Source organism: Schistocerca piceifrons, chromosome 5 (assembly GCF_021461385.2).
Source record: "Schistocerca piceifrons isolate TAMUIC-IGC-003096 chromosome 5, iqSchPice1.1, whole genome shotgun sequence".
In the NCBI taxonomy this organism is placed as follows: domain Eukaryota; kingdom Metazoa; phylum Arthropoda; class Insecta; order Orthoptera; family Acrididae; genus Schistocerca; species Schistocerca piceifrons.
The window spans coordinates 441,078,313-441,096,019 of NC_060142.1; the positions used below are offsets into that span (position 1 = coordinate 441,078,313).

Sequence of the window (17,707 nt, forward strand, 5' to 3'; positions counted from 1 at the left end):
GCAACTGTATACTTTAGCTATGTGCATTCAGTCCTGAGCTACAGGATAATTCAAAAGAAAGCAGTGAGAATCATAATAAAATGCAGTAAGTGGGCTCACGGCAAAAATTATTTAAAATGTTGTATTTTGTGATTGTTCTTTGTGAGTTCATATTACAGACCACTAAGTACACCAAGAAAAATATGAAAAGTCGTAGCAGAAACAGTGCTGTTTGTAACTGTGTAACAATAACAAGCCATTGTATTCATCTAGACAAGAAAAATAAGCAAAAGACCCAAAACAATGTATGGTATCATGGTTTAAAACTGGTTAATAAATTGTCAAATAAATCAAAGAAATAAATAACAAGGATTCTTTCAGAAAAACTGTTAAATGGTCCTTGCAGGAACACTGTTATTATACCAGAAATTAGTATCTTAATAAAAATTTATGAAACTTCATGAATCACCTATGTAAATTACATAGAAATTAAGAGGTCTATTTATGTGTAATTGTAAATGTATATAAATATGTTAACAACTATTTAATAGTATTGTACAGCTACTGGCAACATCTGTACAATATCAATGGATGGCTTAATAAATAAATAACATACAGTAAAGAATAAGGTTGTATCTGTTTAAAGCAGCACAAGTAATATTACTTACATACACTGTTACAGTACAATAAATTTTTTCGGAATAGAGAAAACCATCCTGTACCAATATTTCATAACAAACATAGAGCCATGTCAAATATTATGTCATGGAATGTAGGGAACATTTCTTAAAACATTACAGTAACATAAAAATGCCCTTTATTGGTTGTAATTTTCCTTACACAGCAGCTGGATGGTATACTATTGTCACAATAAAACCACACCATTGAATTACTTTGTAGCTCATTTATGATTTTAGGCATGACATCCATTATAAATTGTGTATATTCCACATTCTAGAATGGTTGGTAATATTATTAATAGTGCCAGTAAAACACAACAGAAGGTTGGAAATTCCCAAAGTGGCTAAGTAGGGAGATCTGAAGACAGTGTGGTACGGTACACAAGCACTTCATGAACCATCCTTTCTCAGTTGCTGCAGAAAATACTGATTATTCTGCCTAGGTCGCTGTGATTTACAGTGAATTTTCTCCAGCTAAATACAATGAAAAGGATAGTTGCTACTCGCCATATAGAAGAGATGCTGAATCACAGATAGGTACAACAAAAAGACTTCAACAAAGTGCGCATGCACACATGCACACATGCCCACACACACACACACACACTCTCTCTCTCTCTCTCTCTCTCTCTCTGGCTGCTGAGGCCAGACTGAGAGCAGCAGCGCACATTGGGAGAAGCAACCAGGTGGTGGGGCTAAGGAGAAAGCTGGGGCAGGGAGGGGGAGGAACAGCAGGGTAGGGGTGGTGGACAGTAAGTGCTGCTTGTGGAATGGTAAAGGGATGAGGTGGAGAGGGGGAAAGGGTAGTGGAAAAGGCGTGAAGAAAAAAGTAAAAAGACTGTGTGTGCACTGGTGGAATTCAGTCCATCCTGGATTTTCCATTGTTTGATCTAGCTGAATATAAGGCTATACTATCAGTTGGCAACACACAATTTCAGTGTAAAAAATTTATCTTGAAAGGAGGATATAAGGTGTACATCAACAAAAGCAAAACAAGGATAAAGGAATGTAGTCGAATTAAATCAAGTGATGATGAGGGAATTAGATTAGGAAATGAGACGCTTAAAGTAGTAAATGAGTTTTGCTATTTGGGGAGCAAAATAACTAATGATGGTCAAACTAGAGAGAGAAGAAGAGAAATTTGTTAACATCGAGTATAGATTTAAATATCAGGAAGTCATTTCTGAAAGTATTTGTGTGGATTGTAGCCATGTATGGAAGTGAAACATGGACAATAAATAGTTTAGACAAGAAGAGAATAGAAGCTTTCGAAATGTGGTGCTACAGAAGAATGCTGAAGGTTAGATGGGTAGACCACATATCTAATGAGGAGGTATTGAATAGAATTGGGTAGAAGAGAAATTTGTGGCACAACTTGACTAGAAGAAGGGATCAGTTTGTAGGACATGTTCTGAGGCATCAGGGAATCACTAATTTAGTATTGGAGAACAGCATGGAGGGTAAAAATCATAGAGGGAGACCAAGAGATGAATACACTAAACAGATTCAGAAGGATGTAGGTTGTACTAGGTGCTGGAAAATGAAGCAGCTTGCACAGGATAGAGCAGTAAGGAGAGCTGCATCAAACCAGTCTCTGGACTGAAGACCACAACAACAACAACAATGACAACAACAAGATTTATTTGTTATGAGAGTAGATACATTTTCCACTGATAACTGATATCTCATGAAGCACCATTTGGGCATATTTATTTCTGTAATTTGTATTTGATTCACCAAATAAAAAGTAATTTCATTTACAGAATCAACTTATAAATCATAAAAGTGAAACTGAAAATATTTCCTAGTTAGCAAATCAAAAATGAAAAGATGTCATCCAAGTGTAATGTAATATACATGGTTACCATTGGTTACCATTTATAATGGAATTTCCATTAGTTGTTTGTTTGTAAAATATCTTACTCAAATCTTGAATTTGCATTTTACCTCAGTTTCAGCATGTGTATTTTCACCCATCTTTGAAAATGCTACTGTATTTAGCCCAGCTCCAACAAAGGCCATATGTGGAGCAACTTCAAATAGGCGATGTCGCACTCTGTCAATATCCTGCATTGCTGAGCAGTGCTGTCCGGAGAGTATTGTTTCTGCAATGAAAAAACAGTCTTATGTTCCATTCCTTGAAAAATTAAAAGTGGTTCAACTGGTGTCAGGTTCAACAGCTGCTGAAAGTGAAGAAAGTAGTATGTTAGAAGGTGGGATGCTGCAATGGACCACACCCAGTCAAAACTATAGGGAGAACACATAGAAATTCAGAAAACCACTCTCTAATATGATAATGCTGCTTCTAATGGAGCATATCTAATAGGGTAACACTTGAAGGATCCCAGTATTTGAATAATAAAACAGTCAGCAAAGTACGTAGATCTGAATTCTATCTAGTATGTTTGAATACCGATTTTGAATTAAGCTGCAATAGAAATATGCACTTCTAATAAAGTTAATGTGATACTGAATGTAGTGCAAAATCCTAATAAATATTAAGTACTACATGCATCTAACTAGTGGTTCATTGAATGAATATGACACGCAGGTTGTGCCTCAGTGAAATACAGTGCTGCTTGTGTTTACAATCACTGTATTAGTGTTCAGAATTCTGGTAGATCTCAATGCAACTTGACTACCAGCAGATTTTTTGAAGAAATGTTAAGTGTTCATTTTGTTGACACCAGGACATTTGTAATCTTTTTTTTTATTAAAAAAATAGAAAAATAAACACTCCGTCTCCAGGCCATGAGTGCCACAAGGGGCGTGGGGTCAGCACTCCGCTCTCCCGGCCATTATGATGGTATTCTTCACCAAAGCCGCTGTTATTCAGTTGAGTAGCTCCTCAATTGGCATCACGAGGCTGAGTGCAATCCGAAAAATGGCGACAGCGCATGGTGGCCTGGATGGTCACCCATCCAAGTGCCGACCATGCCTGACAGCACTCAACTTCGGTGATGCTCTCGGGAACCCATTGCCATACAATGATGTCTTCAAATGTGAAGTGATTGTGAGTGAGGATATAGTTCATCATGATGACCAGGAAGGAGACTGTTAGTTTGTAATCAGTGGGATATTGGGAAAGGTAGTGTTCAAAATTGGCAAGGTCATGGCAATTAGGTTGTAAACAGAGTTGGCATCAATAGCAACAAGCAGGGCACCATGTGGTAAAGGAACTGTAACTGTGGAGATTCAGTAGAGGAAATTGTTAGTGTCTTCTGTATAGGAGGGGGGGGGGGGGGGGGTGATGGTAACAGGCTGAAGGTGTTGATCTACGAGAGCAGAGATTCTTTCTGTGAGTGCACAGTAACTGGCCACAGTGGGGCATCCTGGGTGGTTAGGTTTATGGACTTTAGGAAGCATGTTGAAGGCAGGAGCATAGGGAGCGGTAGAGGTGAGGAGAAAAACAGACTCAGTGTAGAGGTTCTGGGATGTGCCTAAGAATATGAGGAGCGGCTGTTGAATTTCTGGAATGGGATCACTGTGGCAGGGTTTGTTGATAGATGAATCTGACAGCATGTTGAGGGATCTGGGGAGTGGTGGAGAGGCAGGGCTTGAGGTTAAGAAATTCTGGAATATTAACAAAGGATGATCTAGGGGCAGTGAGTGTGGAACTCAGTTGGGTGTAACAGAGAACTGAGTCAGGCAGAGTTTAACATTAGTTTTGGGTTTCTGATTGGTAGTGTTGGTGAAAAAAAAAGAGATTTCACTCTAGGGACTGGGAGATGGAGAGAAGGTCTTTAACAAGTCCAGCATGAATGAATTTGGGAGTGGGGAAAAAGGTAATGCCTTTGAAAGGGCTGATACAAGTGTGTGGGATTAAGGCTCTTGGAGAAACGATTCATGACTGTGTTTTGAGTCTCTTTAGTTTCTGGATTCTGTGTGATGCTGGGAAGGAGTTTCTGAGGGAGTGGTAAATGTAGAAGGTCTGCAAGAGAGGGTATGTCAGCTATGAGGGGATGTGGGGGAGGTTTGGAGGCTGTTGTAGAGGAGTCAGATAGTGGTATTCCAAGGTGGGAGTAGGAGGTGAACAGATTGGAGAGTTTTTTGATGTGGTGTTGTGCTTGCTACTCTAGTTCCTGGAGGCAACAATTACGTAATAAGAGATGAGATCCAGGAATTTTGCATTGCAGAGCAGGAGAATTTTACATATAGAGAGGAAGTATTGTAAAGAGATTTGGCCCTGATGTACATGGTTTTTTTTAGGTATAGCTCTGTGAGAACTAAAAAATGGCAAAATGTGAACAGCTCTAGTTCATTGTGGAAGGAGGAGTTACAGGCAGAGATGGGTAATTTACTGGTAAGGCCATTTGGGGGAATTCTATGAGCCAGGCAACAATGCAGGTAAAGTATGTGGGACTGGGTTCTGGCTAAGGATAAAGGATACTTTTCTGTACTGGCACAAATGGAAGGAGCAAGCATCCATAATGGAGGATAAAAATATTTATATATATATTCACAAAAATATGTGTGAAAAATCACAAAAATGGTGGAACAGACAAAGTATGGGGAAACAAGGTGAAACCTGAGGGAGCATGCTGATAGTGAAAGGTGAAGGTGAACTGAAATCAATGTGAAAATGCAATGAGATCAAAGATAAAAATAAACAAAAATTCAATAATATGGGAAGCAGGTAGAGTGGATATGTATGTCAAGTGGATATCTATGAAGAAGGGGAACAACACCTCTCTTTACACTAACATCCCTAATGCTCATGGGCTTTCGCTACTTGACATTATATTTCCCAAATCCTGGCAGATTACAAACCTACAACCTTCTTCCTGGTCACAATGACCAACTATATCCTCACCCACAATTATTTCACCTTTGAAGGCATCAGCCTTATGGCAGTGGGCACCCACGTGGAACCATCCTATGCCAACCTATTCATGGGCCATGTAGATGAATCCTTTCTAACCACCCAGAATCCCTAACCCTTCACTTAGTTCAGATTGACTAGTGACATCTTGGTGATGTGACTTGGGTGTGACGAGATCCTATCCATATTCCTCCATAACCTCAACACCTTCTCCCCCATTCACTTCATCTCATCCTATTCAACCCAACAAGCCACCTTCCCTGATACTGACCTCCATTTCAAAGATGGCTACAGCAGTACAACCATCCATATCAAACCTGCCAATCACCAGCAGTGCTTCCACTCTGACAGCTGCCACCCATTCCATACCTAGAAGCTCCTATCAAACAGCCTAGTGAGCCTTGGCTGTTGCATCTGTAGTGATTAACAGTGCCTCTGCAAATATCGAAGGTCTCACTGAGGCCTTCACAGATCGAAATTACCTTCCCAACCTTCTACAGAAACAGATCTCCCATGCCTTATCTCTCCAGTCATCCACCACCTCACAAAGTACAAACAACCAGCTACAGAGGAACATTCCCCTCAGTATCACATTCATTGCCAGGGTTTTGACTATCTCTTGTCATCCCTGAAATGAGGAACATCCAACCAACTATCCCTTCCACCCCTTCCACAGTGGTATCCCTCCACCCACTGAACCTACACGGTATCTTTGTCCATCTCTATTCCACCCCTGTTCCCAACCCCTTGCCCCTGGCTCATACCCCTGCAACAGACCTAGATGCAAGACCTGTGTGATACATACTCCCATTACCACCTACTCCACTCCACTCACAAGAATCACCTATCCCATCAAAGGTGGACTACCTGTGAAAGCAGTCATGTGATCTACAAGCTAAGCTGCAATCACTGTGCTGTTTTCTACATGGGCATGACAACCAACAAGCTGTCTGCCTGCATGAATAACCACAACAAACTATGGCCAAGAGACAACTGAACCACCCTCCCACTGCTAACAGTATGTTTTTCACTTCAATGACTGCTTCACAGCCTGTGCCAGCTGAATCCTTCCTAACAACACCAGCTTTTCTCAATTGTCAGTTGGGAACTCTCCCAGCAGCCTATCCTAAGTTCCTGTAACTCCCATGGCCTCAACCTTAGTTAGTCACTGTTCCTCACCCACCTATAACCATCCCTGTTCCATATCCAGCACTACACAGCCTTCTATTCCAGTAAACCACCCACAATCTCTTTATTTCCCTCCTTTTCCACCTCCTTCTCACCTCCCCCTCCCCTCATCATCTAACCACCTGACTGCATCTAGCTGCCCTACCATTTCCCCACCATGTTCCTGTACGCTCGCCACCCCTACCCTGCTACCCCTCCCCTTCCCCACCTTTGCCTATTCCTTACCTCCACCACTCACATTGCTTCTCCCATTGTGCACAATTGCTCGCTATCTGGCCTTGGAAGTGAGTCACAATGGTCATGTGTGTATGAATTGTGTTTGCATGAGTGTGTGTGTGTGTGTGTGTGTGTGTGTGTGTGTGTGTGTGTGTGTGTGAGTGTGTGGATGTGTTGGCTATTTTAGAAGAAGGCCTTTTGGCCAAAAGCTTACTTATTCAGTAGTCTTTTTGTTGTACCTATCTGTGACTCAGCATCTCCACTATATGGCGCATAGCAATCTATCCTTTTCATAATATTGTCATTATTCCATGCTGGTTTCTCCCCTGGATCCTTTTAATTTGGTAGGATGAAAACCATTTACCAATGTGATCTCTGAAACCATGATATTTGAGCTTCTCTAGCACAAATGTTTTTGATAAGGTGCCAAAAGTGGCACTTTGCAATGTTTCTTTATTTAAATTCTGTGTTCTTTAGGTTCAGATTCTTTATCAGCCATTGACCACATGTATGGAATGGACTTTGTATTGGTATACAACAGCAATCACTATATTAATTACTGTTCACATTGCATGTACAAATAATTTATCCTGTATTAACCTGTTGTACAGAATTGTAATGCTATTCCTAAAACTCAATTTCTACACTATTAGTACCCACGAATTTTCTTAAACTGTAGAATGGATTGCTTGTTAACCATTTTACAACCCACCTTTAAAATGTGTATGTGTGTGTTTGGCAGAGAGAGAGTGAACACAGTTAAATATACATCATTGTAATAATAATGTCAATAATAAGGCAGCTTAAGATACTGTATCATGTAAATTGTCAGTATGCTGTCATATATGTCACCGAGAAAGTGAACTGTAATTGCAAAACTGAAGACATCATAGCAAAACTGAGCTATGGTAATTGAGATTTTCTATTTTTCCTCCTTTCAGTAATGTTTGTGCTGACTTAAGTGTGAGATTTCTCATTTTCTATTAATTTATTTGGTTTATGTAAGTGATAGACTTATGTCTTTAACTTTAAAAAAATTTAAGGTGGAGGAACAGCAGATTACATACCTGGACACAGCTCTCTTGCCACTGCTCCAAGGGCATGAGCAATGGAAAGGACAGAGTTGATGGTATTGGCTACTGAAGTGCTCTGTAATAAAAATAAGTTTATTGAAATTTTTATCTGTCACTGAAGTGATTTTTAAAGACCAATACTAGTTAAATTTAATTTGCATTGTTAGTAGAGTGTTATTTACTTATAATAATTTGCGTTTTGACTATGGTGTTATTTCCTATTTTATTTTTATTGTGTTTATACAAGGTGATATTTCTGAATGACATGAAGAATATACTCAACAAAAGCGAGCAGAGCATGTACATACCAGAACATGTTCAGTACATTTACACTTGCATATAATTGCTCAAAGTTTAATGTCATCTGACAACAAATTCCCCCTAATTTATATTACAATACAGGAATTAATTAATTAAACTATATTTTATTATGTTTTGGTGTTGGTAAGTATACTGTTGTTATATTTCATGAACAATAAGAAAGAACTAACTATTGTGGTGACAAAATGTTCAAACACTGTGGGAAGTAATGTGGATTACCATACCATGCCATTTTCCTTGAAAAAAATTGAAAACCATAAGATACAAGATGGAAGCAGCTGTGCTGTCATTACCATGTGTAAAGCCCACTGAAAACCTCATTTTTCTGCAGTACATTATGTGCAATTAATATGTTGCATATTTGTGACTAGGGAAGTTTGCATGCTGATGAACATTACAAAGTCAGATATCTTTCTTCTGCTAGCAGTGCTTTTCAATTTGAGACATCTGGGGATGTACAGTGAGTTGACAAAAGTCATGAGATAGTGAAATGCTTATATGCAGACGGCAGTAATAACATGCACATAAGGTACAAAAGGGCAGTGCATTGGCAGATATGTCATTTTTACTCAGGTGCTTCATGTGAGAGGTTTCCTAGCTGAACATAGCCACACGATGCAAATGCTATTTGGAGCTAGATGCACGAGAAATTCCATTTTGGTAATTGTTAGGCAATTCAATATTCCAAGATCCACTGTGTCAGGAGTGAGCCAAAAACACCAAATTTCAGGCATTATCTCACCACAGACATGCAGTGGGCGATGGCCTTCACTTAATGCAGCATTTGCGTAGAGTTGTCATTGGTAACAGACAAGCAACACTGCATGAAATAACCACAGAAATCAATGTGGGATGTATGATGATCGTATCCATTAGGACAGCGCAGTGAAATTTGGCATTAATGGGCTGTAGCAGCAGATGACAAATGTGATTGCTTCTGCTAACAGCACGACATTGCCTGCAGCATCTCTCCTGGGCTTGTGACCATATCAGTTGGACCCTAGACAACTGGAAATCCGTGGTCTGGTCAGATTAGTCCAGATTTTAGTTAGAAAACATGGTTTGGTTATTACATGCCTGAATAAGACAAGGAGAGCCCCATCAAACTTCTCTCTGATAAGATTGAGTGAGTCATTCAGTGGCACTCATGTGAAGAGAGGCACCACATCGAAACTGACTATAATGTCAGAGTCTACAATTTGTAGTTGCCTCAGTTATTGTAGGAAGTCCTTCGAGTTCCAAATGTGATGTACACACTGCCCACATGTGGTGACAGCAACTTCTTCAGCAACCCTACTGCAAAATACCCATTCCTAGATGTACTAGTCAAGAGGAAGGCAGATGGCACATTTGGGCACAGTGTCTACCACAAACCTACTCACACTGATTTATACCTGCAAGCTGATAGCTGCCTCCATTTGGCAGAGAGGAATAGACTGCTCAAAACTCTAGTCCACAGGGTGCATACTCTATCAGATCCTGACGGTTTGATGATGGAAAAGGAATACCTACAATCGGTGTTCAGCAAGACCTGCCAGTCAGCCACAGGATCCAGAAGAAGAACCAGAAGAGGCGAAGAAGATGGCTTAACTGCCATATGCCAGACCAATCTCCACCAAGATCATCGGAATTCTCATGAAACATGACATCAAGAGTATATTTTGCCCACCCACTAAAATTGGGACAATACTGGGGAATGTAAAGGATGACCTGCGGCTATGTAAGCCAGGTATTTACTGCATCCCATGCTAGTGTGGGATGTCATACATCGGCCAACCACAAGGACTGTGGAAATCAAGTGTAAAGAACACCAGAGTCACACCAGTCTCAGACAGACAACAAAATCAGCCATAGAGAAACACTCTGTCAAGAACTTGGCCAGTCGATGAACTACAATGACACCAAGATTATCACACAAGCCCCAAGATATTGGGACAGGGTCATAAAAGAATCCATTATGATAAAGAATCTCATTAACCGTGACACTGGATATGAGCTCAGCATTGCCTGGGATCCAGCTCTTGAGCTTCTGTAAACTCAATGTGGGACACTTTGAGATTTCACGAGAAACAGAAGTGAACTAAGAAAACAGCCATGTGACAGGGCACCAGTCATTACAGGTCGGATTTGACACACCTCAGATGAAGACCACAACGCTAGAGGACAACGAAGTTTGGCATGGAATGCAGCAGCAACACCAGCAGCCAGAGAGGACCACTGGAGCTGCTCTTAACAGGCATGGATCACGGACAGAATGCATGATACGGTGCAGACTGGTCATGGAATGCACAGCAAGAAACAGAAGTGGAGACTGAGGGAAGAGTCATGTGACAGAGCACCAGACATTACACATTGGATTTGACACACCGCAGATAATGACCAGACCCCAGAGGACTACCAAGCTGGGCACAGACGGCAGTCGCGACACAGGCGGCCAGGGAGCACTATTGGAGCTGTACCTGGTGGGTGCAGACCATGAACGGAACACTCAATGTGGTGCAGACTGATTACGGAGCACCCAGCACCATCCAGGCATAAATACTGGACTTGATGCACCCAAGGATCATTCTCAGATAGCACTTGAAGAAGACAGCGAATTATGCCATCGAAATATCATGCAAGAACCTTGCAAATATCCAGCAGAGATCCTGACTATTCAACAAGTCAATCTGTGTTGTTCAGAAAAGCTGAAACTGGGTGGTGGTGGTGGTGGGGGGGGGGGGGGGGGTGGAGGGGAGGGGGGAGGGGGAGGTGTCCAGATCACACAAGTTGTAAAGCAGCCAGTGAACTTCAGCATGTTCTGCTTGGTAGCACATTACACTGCAGGATGGTCAACTCTAAACCGCTATGCAGAAATTGCAGAAGAGCTGGAATATGACATGGTTACTTTCACAGGTCACCCTGTCTCTGAACGGATAGTGTGAACTTGTTACAGAACTACAGCAAGACGTGCTGGTGTGTGAATCAGACACTTCATGCATCTGGGTCTTCCACAGGGATATCACCACTGTGGCAACATGTTAGGAGTGTGAGTGGCATAGCGATGGACCAGGATGCTGTGTAGGTTGATTGGGTAGTGGAGTATCACCTTGGAGTGAGAAGGATCATGAGTAGGATGTCCCTTATTTCCAGGCATGTTGATAGATAGTCATAGCCTTGGTGAAGGACATATTTTAGGTGGTCCAGTCTGGGATGATATTGGGTGATGAGGGGGCCACTTCTTTGCAGCTGCTTCTTAGGTTTGGTGGGATGATTGGGGGTGTTTGGGGTTATGGTATGGATAGTCTGTTTTTGCAGAAGGTTTGAGGGAAAGTGCCCATATATGAAAGCCTTTGTGAGACCTTTAGCATACTGGCCAAGGGAATTATACTCACTGCAGATATGCCAACCATGGTTGTTCAGGCTAAACTGGAGCAGTTATTTTGTGTAGAAGTGGTGACAGCAGTCAAGATGCAGCTACTCTTCATGGTTAGTGGACTTGATATAGACAGAGGTGTGGGTGGGCCCATCAGAGATATGGAACTAACATCCAGGAAGGTGACCCGTTGGGCTGAGAAGGACCAGGTGAAGCAGATGGGAGAAAATTCACCAAAAGCTATGTAAGTGGTGCCCTTTACTCCCAAATTATTGAAAAAAAAGAATGTCATACTTTAAAAAATCAGGCTTGTATATTAAAAAATATTTTAACCATAAAACAATAAAACAACTCACCGCTTTAAAATGATAACTCTGAAGGTCTTTATATAGTTTATTGTGGCAGTTTGCACCCCTACAGTGAAATACTGTTGACCAGAATTGAGCAAACCAGGGGTTATGTGTATTTGTGCTAAGATTATGATGTCTGAAGTAAGTTTCAAATTCCAAGACATGTGATGCTGCAGGTCTTATGACAAGAGTTCCGAGAGCCTGTTCACTGCAACAGAAAGTATTTGAAATAGTAAAATAAATGCCCCTGAAATTGGGACTACAAATATGATTATAATATAAATCAATGTTATCTTTCTTATATATTCTTTTATACCTGATATTAACAGTAAATACCTTGTTCAATAAGGGACAGTTATCAGTTACCAGAAGTAAATATTATCTACCACCTTTCTGTGCTTAATCTCTGTTGTTTCCACATTTAAAACTCAACTGTCTTACAGTGCTGGTTACATAATCATGTAATGAATTACAATGTGGATAGCACATGCTCAAATTATGGTAAGTTTAGCCATCAATCAGCTCATAACAATCCTTACTTAACATAAACCTAATTAATATACGAATTTCCTCATTCATGAGAGTTAGCATTCAAAACTTTGAAAGCTTTCAGACACTTCCTATGTCCAGTTAATCACATTGTTTTATCTCTCTGTTTTTTTATGAAGTAAGTGGTGCAATTGGTTTAGATAAACATGAATTAAGAAAATTTTGGGATTGACTTTTATGTAACTCATGCAAGATACAATTTAAATTGGAGAGCTGAATGAAGTATAAAGAAAACTGCTTAAAGAAAGTGTATTATTTAAGCCATGCAACAGCGAACAGTCCACACTTCACACTCTAACTTTATAGTTTTGATGTCTCAGCTGCAATGATGATTTGTTGAACAGGGGTCAATATCTGTATGAAATATCTGTCAATAAAAACATTCATAAATTCGCATGTGTTTTCTGAACATACTGAAGCTTGGAAAAAAATAGCACTTGTAACTTCAACTAAAATTAAAATTCTACCCTCAAAAATGTGGCACAGTTTATAATGCTATGTTATATTCAACATATTTAAATTGTTATGTATATAACAAGGTATTTTAATGTTTCATAGTTATTTATGTGTCTGCCAAAATTGCAAATGTAAATGTGGTCCCAGTTGGAAGCAGAGTGCTGCACCTGTTAGTAGTAAGAACAAGGTAGAGCAGCAGAAGAAACTTAATAGTCGCAAGATCTTTTTACATGAAAAGCTCTATTAAAAAGTTCTGGTTAAATAGCTCATACAAAAGCAACTGTCATAGCAAAATATTTCATCCTGATAATTTTAAAAGTATCATACCATGTTCCAATTACATTCTCCAACAGTAGTGTACATTTCATATATTTGTTGTAAATTTCTGATTCTTTGGGTTTGTTTTATGGTTGTGATAGTGAGTATAATATTGACAAAACAAAAGTGCATAACACAGAGTTGCATTAAGCTTCATGCAGCTGGTGAATGTTTATCCCAGGTTTTTCCGTTGTAGGAAGACAAACCACTTCTTTGCTATTACCGCTTTAGTTCTTAAAGAGAACTTTAAATCCACCTAGTGTAACAGATACTGAAATGGAAAGAGAACTAGCTAGATTAATTTAAAGTTACCTGTTTACTGTTCAAAACAGTATTGGACCAGTCTCAGTGCATTCCTACTGTGAACACTGTTATTGGGGACAGTTTGAGTTCATTGCTGTTCATAAGCAGTGGGACATCATCCTGACTGCTGTTAAGTGACTGGAATTTGCTTTGAATGGGTTTGTTCGGAAACTACAGAAAGTTACTTACCAGATTCCTCTCCTGTGGATGTGTCACCTCTCCAACGAATACAGAATGTCAGTCGCAGCTCTGAAGGCCGTGTGCAACTGAGGCAGGGACTAGGGAGGACTCATCACCCTAACCAATAGTCTGAAGTTCTTCTTAAAACTGAAACTGAGGCAGTGCAACACACTTCACCTGTTGGAAGCATACTGTGTCTTTTATCAAGGGAGACAAACAAAAAATGGGGAGAGTATGTTAGAGTCTGTTAACTGTTACTGGCAGTCAGACATGTAATGAACAATGAGAGACATTGTGGCAAGTGATAGGAAGGATTACCATCTGTTCTCATTGTGCATGGAACAGCCAAATAAACTGGTACACCTGCCTAATATTGTGTAGGGCCCGTGTGAGCATGCAGAACTGCCACAACACAACATAGCATAGACTCGACTAATGTCTGCAGTTGTGCTGGATGGAATGTACAGCATGAATCCCCCAGGGTTGTCCATAAATCCATAAGACTGTGAGAGGATACAGACCTCTTCTGAACAGCACATTGCAAGGCATCCCAGATATGCTCAATAATGTTCATCTCTGGGGAGTTTGGTGGAAACAGAAGTGTTTAAACTCAGAAGAGTGTTACTGGAGCCACTCTGTAGCAATTCTGGATGTATGGGGTGTCGCATTGTCCTGCTGGAATTGACCAAGTCTGTTGGAATGCACAATGGACATGAATGGATGCAGGTGATCAGACTGGATGCTTACGTACATGTCATCTGTCAGAGTTGCATCTAGACTTATCGGGGCTCCCATATCACTCCAACTGCACATGCTCCACACCATTACAGAGCCTCCATCAGCTTGAAAAGTCCCGTTCATGGATTCATGAGGTTGTCTCCATACCCGTACACGTCCATCTGCTCTATACAATTTGAAATGAGATTCGTCTGACCAGGTAACATGTTCCCTGTCATCAACACTCCAATGTCAGTGTTGACAGTCCAAGGCAAGGCATAAAACTTTATGTCAAGCAGTCATCAAAGGTACACGAGTGAGCCTTCGGCTCTGAAAGCCCATAACAATGATGTTTCATTGAAAGGTTCACAAGCTGACACTTGTTGATGGTGCAGCATTGAAATCTGCAGCAATTTACAGAAAGGTTGCACTTCTGTCACACTGAATAATTCTCTTCAGTCATTGTTGGTCCCATTCTTGCAGGATCTTTTTCCGGCTGCAGCAGTGTTTGAGAGTTGATATTTTGCTGGATTACTGATATTTGCAGTACACTTGTGAAATGGTCATATGTGAAAATCCCCACTTCTTTGCTATCTTCGCTCATGTGCTGACTGTAACACCATGTTCAAACTCATGTAAATCTTAACACTTTGACTACGGCTGACTGCTACAGCAGTCCGAGTGCACCATGCTGTGGGTGCAGCTAACTACTGCTGCAGTTGCTGCTGACATCTGTAGAAGTTCTGAGGCATTCACTCACCTATTGTTTAGCTGCACTTGAATAAGACATCTGTTTGTTTGCAACACTACTGGTGGACTATCGCCGTGCTTTATCATTTACTCTAAACACAACAGATGGTATTTCAATATGTAGAACACAACTACATTTGAAGTCGATGTTAGCAATTTTGGTGGACCCTCACAGCACTTGTATGTGTAATTTGCTTTAGACACAACAGATCTACATCTACATCTACATCTACATCTACATTTATACTCTGCAAGCCACCTAACGGCGTGTGGCGGAAGGCACTTTACGTGCCACTGTTGTTACCTCCCTTTCCTGTTCCAGTCGCGTATGGTTCGTGGGAAGAACGACTGCCGGAAAGCCTCCGTGCGTGCTCAAATCTAATTTTACATTTGTGAGCTCCTCAGGAGATATAAGTAGGGGGAAGCAATATATTCGATACCTCATCCAGAAATGCACCCTCTCGAACCTGGACAGCAAGCTACACCGTGATGCAGAGCGCCTCTCTTGCAGAGTCTGCCACTTGAGTTTGCTAAACATGATGCTACTGTGATATCTGCTGGTACAGACATCAGTCGCCATCATTTGCTTGTGTTTGCATAGTGAATTTACATATTGTGATGGCATGTAAAAAGCTACTCACTTCCAAAGTGCTAATACAAATGTTGATGGAGAGTGACTCTGAAGAGTTGCTGTGCTCATCAGTAGACAGTGAATCAGATGAAGGAGATTCTCTTATGAATTGTTACAATCTACAGACACTGTTGATTCTCATTCACCTCCATCTGTAATTACCAGTGCAAAGCCTACAATATCAAGAGGAAGTCCACAGCTGGGTACTTCTATTCAATGTTCATCATCTTCAAACAAAGATGCACAGTGCCCCATGAGGATGACAGAAAACAAATGGAGTTCGAAAACATAAATCCAAAGAAGCATTAGTTAGACAAATCCTCAGGAATGAAAGCTCACATAAATGAAAATGAGAGCTGCCTATGTTTCTTTGGACTTTCTGTAAACACAGACATAGTTGAAACGATTTGCCAGGAAACAAATAACTATTATATGTATCGATCAGCCAACTGCAAACCAGAGACAAATTCTAGGCTACACAAGTGGAGTGACACCAATGTGTCAGAAATGTATGTTTTTTCTATCATCTTTCTTTCTGATGGCTAGAGTGAAAAAGTTAAAACTGAGTGAATATTGGTCGACAGATCCTTTGCTGAAAACACACCTTTTTTCAAATGTAATCTCCAGAGACCAATGTTTTTTGCTGTTGAATTTACTGCATTTCCACAGCAACACTTTGCCCCAAATGGGGATTACTTATCCAAACATCAGCCTATTGTAGAACATTTTCAGAAAGTGTTCAAGGAAACTTTCTATCCTTATGAGAAACTCTGTATAGATGAATCTCTGATGCTGTTCAAAGGCTGTCTGAAAGTAAAGCATATATTCCAGCAAAGAGAAGTAGGTATGGAATTAAAATTTTTGTGAGCTACAATTGTGAGACAAAGTATATATTGGATTTTATTGTTTCTGTTGGCGCACAGACAGACATTGATAATCATGGTATGGGAGTGTCTGAAAATACAGCCTGCCGGCCGCAGTGGCCTTGCGGTTCTAGGCGCTCCAGTCCGGAGTCGCGCTGCTGCTCTGGTCGCAGGTTCGAATCCTGCCTCAGGCATGGATGTGTGTGATGTCCTTAGGTTAGTTAGGTTTAAGTAGTTCTACGTTTTAGGGGACTGATGACCACAGCAGTTGAGTCCCATAGTGCTCAGAGCCATTTGAACCATTTTTGAACAGTAGCCACATTACTCCACATGGAGAAAGAATATATGCTGTTTGTCGACAGCTGGTATACCAGCCCAGATCTACTTTGTTGGTTGTGTGATAGAGCGACAAATGCATGTGGTACAGTTAGGCAAACACGGAAGGAAATGCCAGTAATGGAGGAGAAACTGAAGAAAGGAGAAATAACTTTCAGATTTTCAGAACCAGGAAAGCTAATCGCTCTGAAGTGGCAGGACAAGAAGGAAGTTTGGATGCCATCAACATACCACAAAGCTGAAATGCGTCTGACTTCAAAAAAGAGATCAGAAGAATGGTGATCTGAAAATGAAACTGAATGTGGTAATAGATTACAATAAACCAATGGGACTATTCAACTGAAGCGACATGCACATAAAAACAATGGAAAGTAAAAAAAAGTTGTCTGTGGTACAGGAAATTGTTTTTCCATACTTTGGACACGCCAATGTTCAGTGCCTTTTGCTTATACTGTAAATATGGGACAAACATGAAGTACTAAAACTTTCATCTCAATGTGATTAGAGACAGTTTTGCAACTTTTTATGTTGATCACAAGAGAGCAGGTGGTGCCAAATGTAGAGAGTACCCTACAAGACTAAACATGTCAACACAGTTACCAGATCAGAGTGAAAAGTGC

General features: G+C 40.6%; 1 protein-coding gene across 1 annotated transcript in view; it reads right to left on the reverse strand.

The window, feature by feature from the left end:
- The window catches only part of LOC124799226, a 94,638-nt gene that overhangs the window by 10,005 nt on the left and 66,926 nt on the right, over positions 1-17,707 (reverse strand). Inside the window, exons 11-13 of the mRNA XM_047262765.1 lie at positions 11,991-12,192; positions 7,953-8,034; positions 2,607-2,764 (exon numbers count right to left, since the gene is read on the reverse strand). Coding sequence (XP_047118721.1) covers positions 2,607-2,764; positions 7,953-8,034; positions 11,991-12,192 — 442 coding nt within the window. The remainder of the gene's footprint in view (positions 1-2,606; positions 2,765-7,952; positions 8,035-11,990; positions 12,193-17,707) is intronic.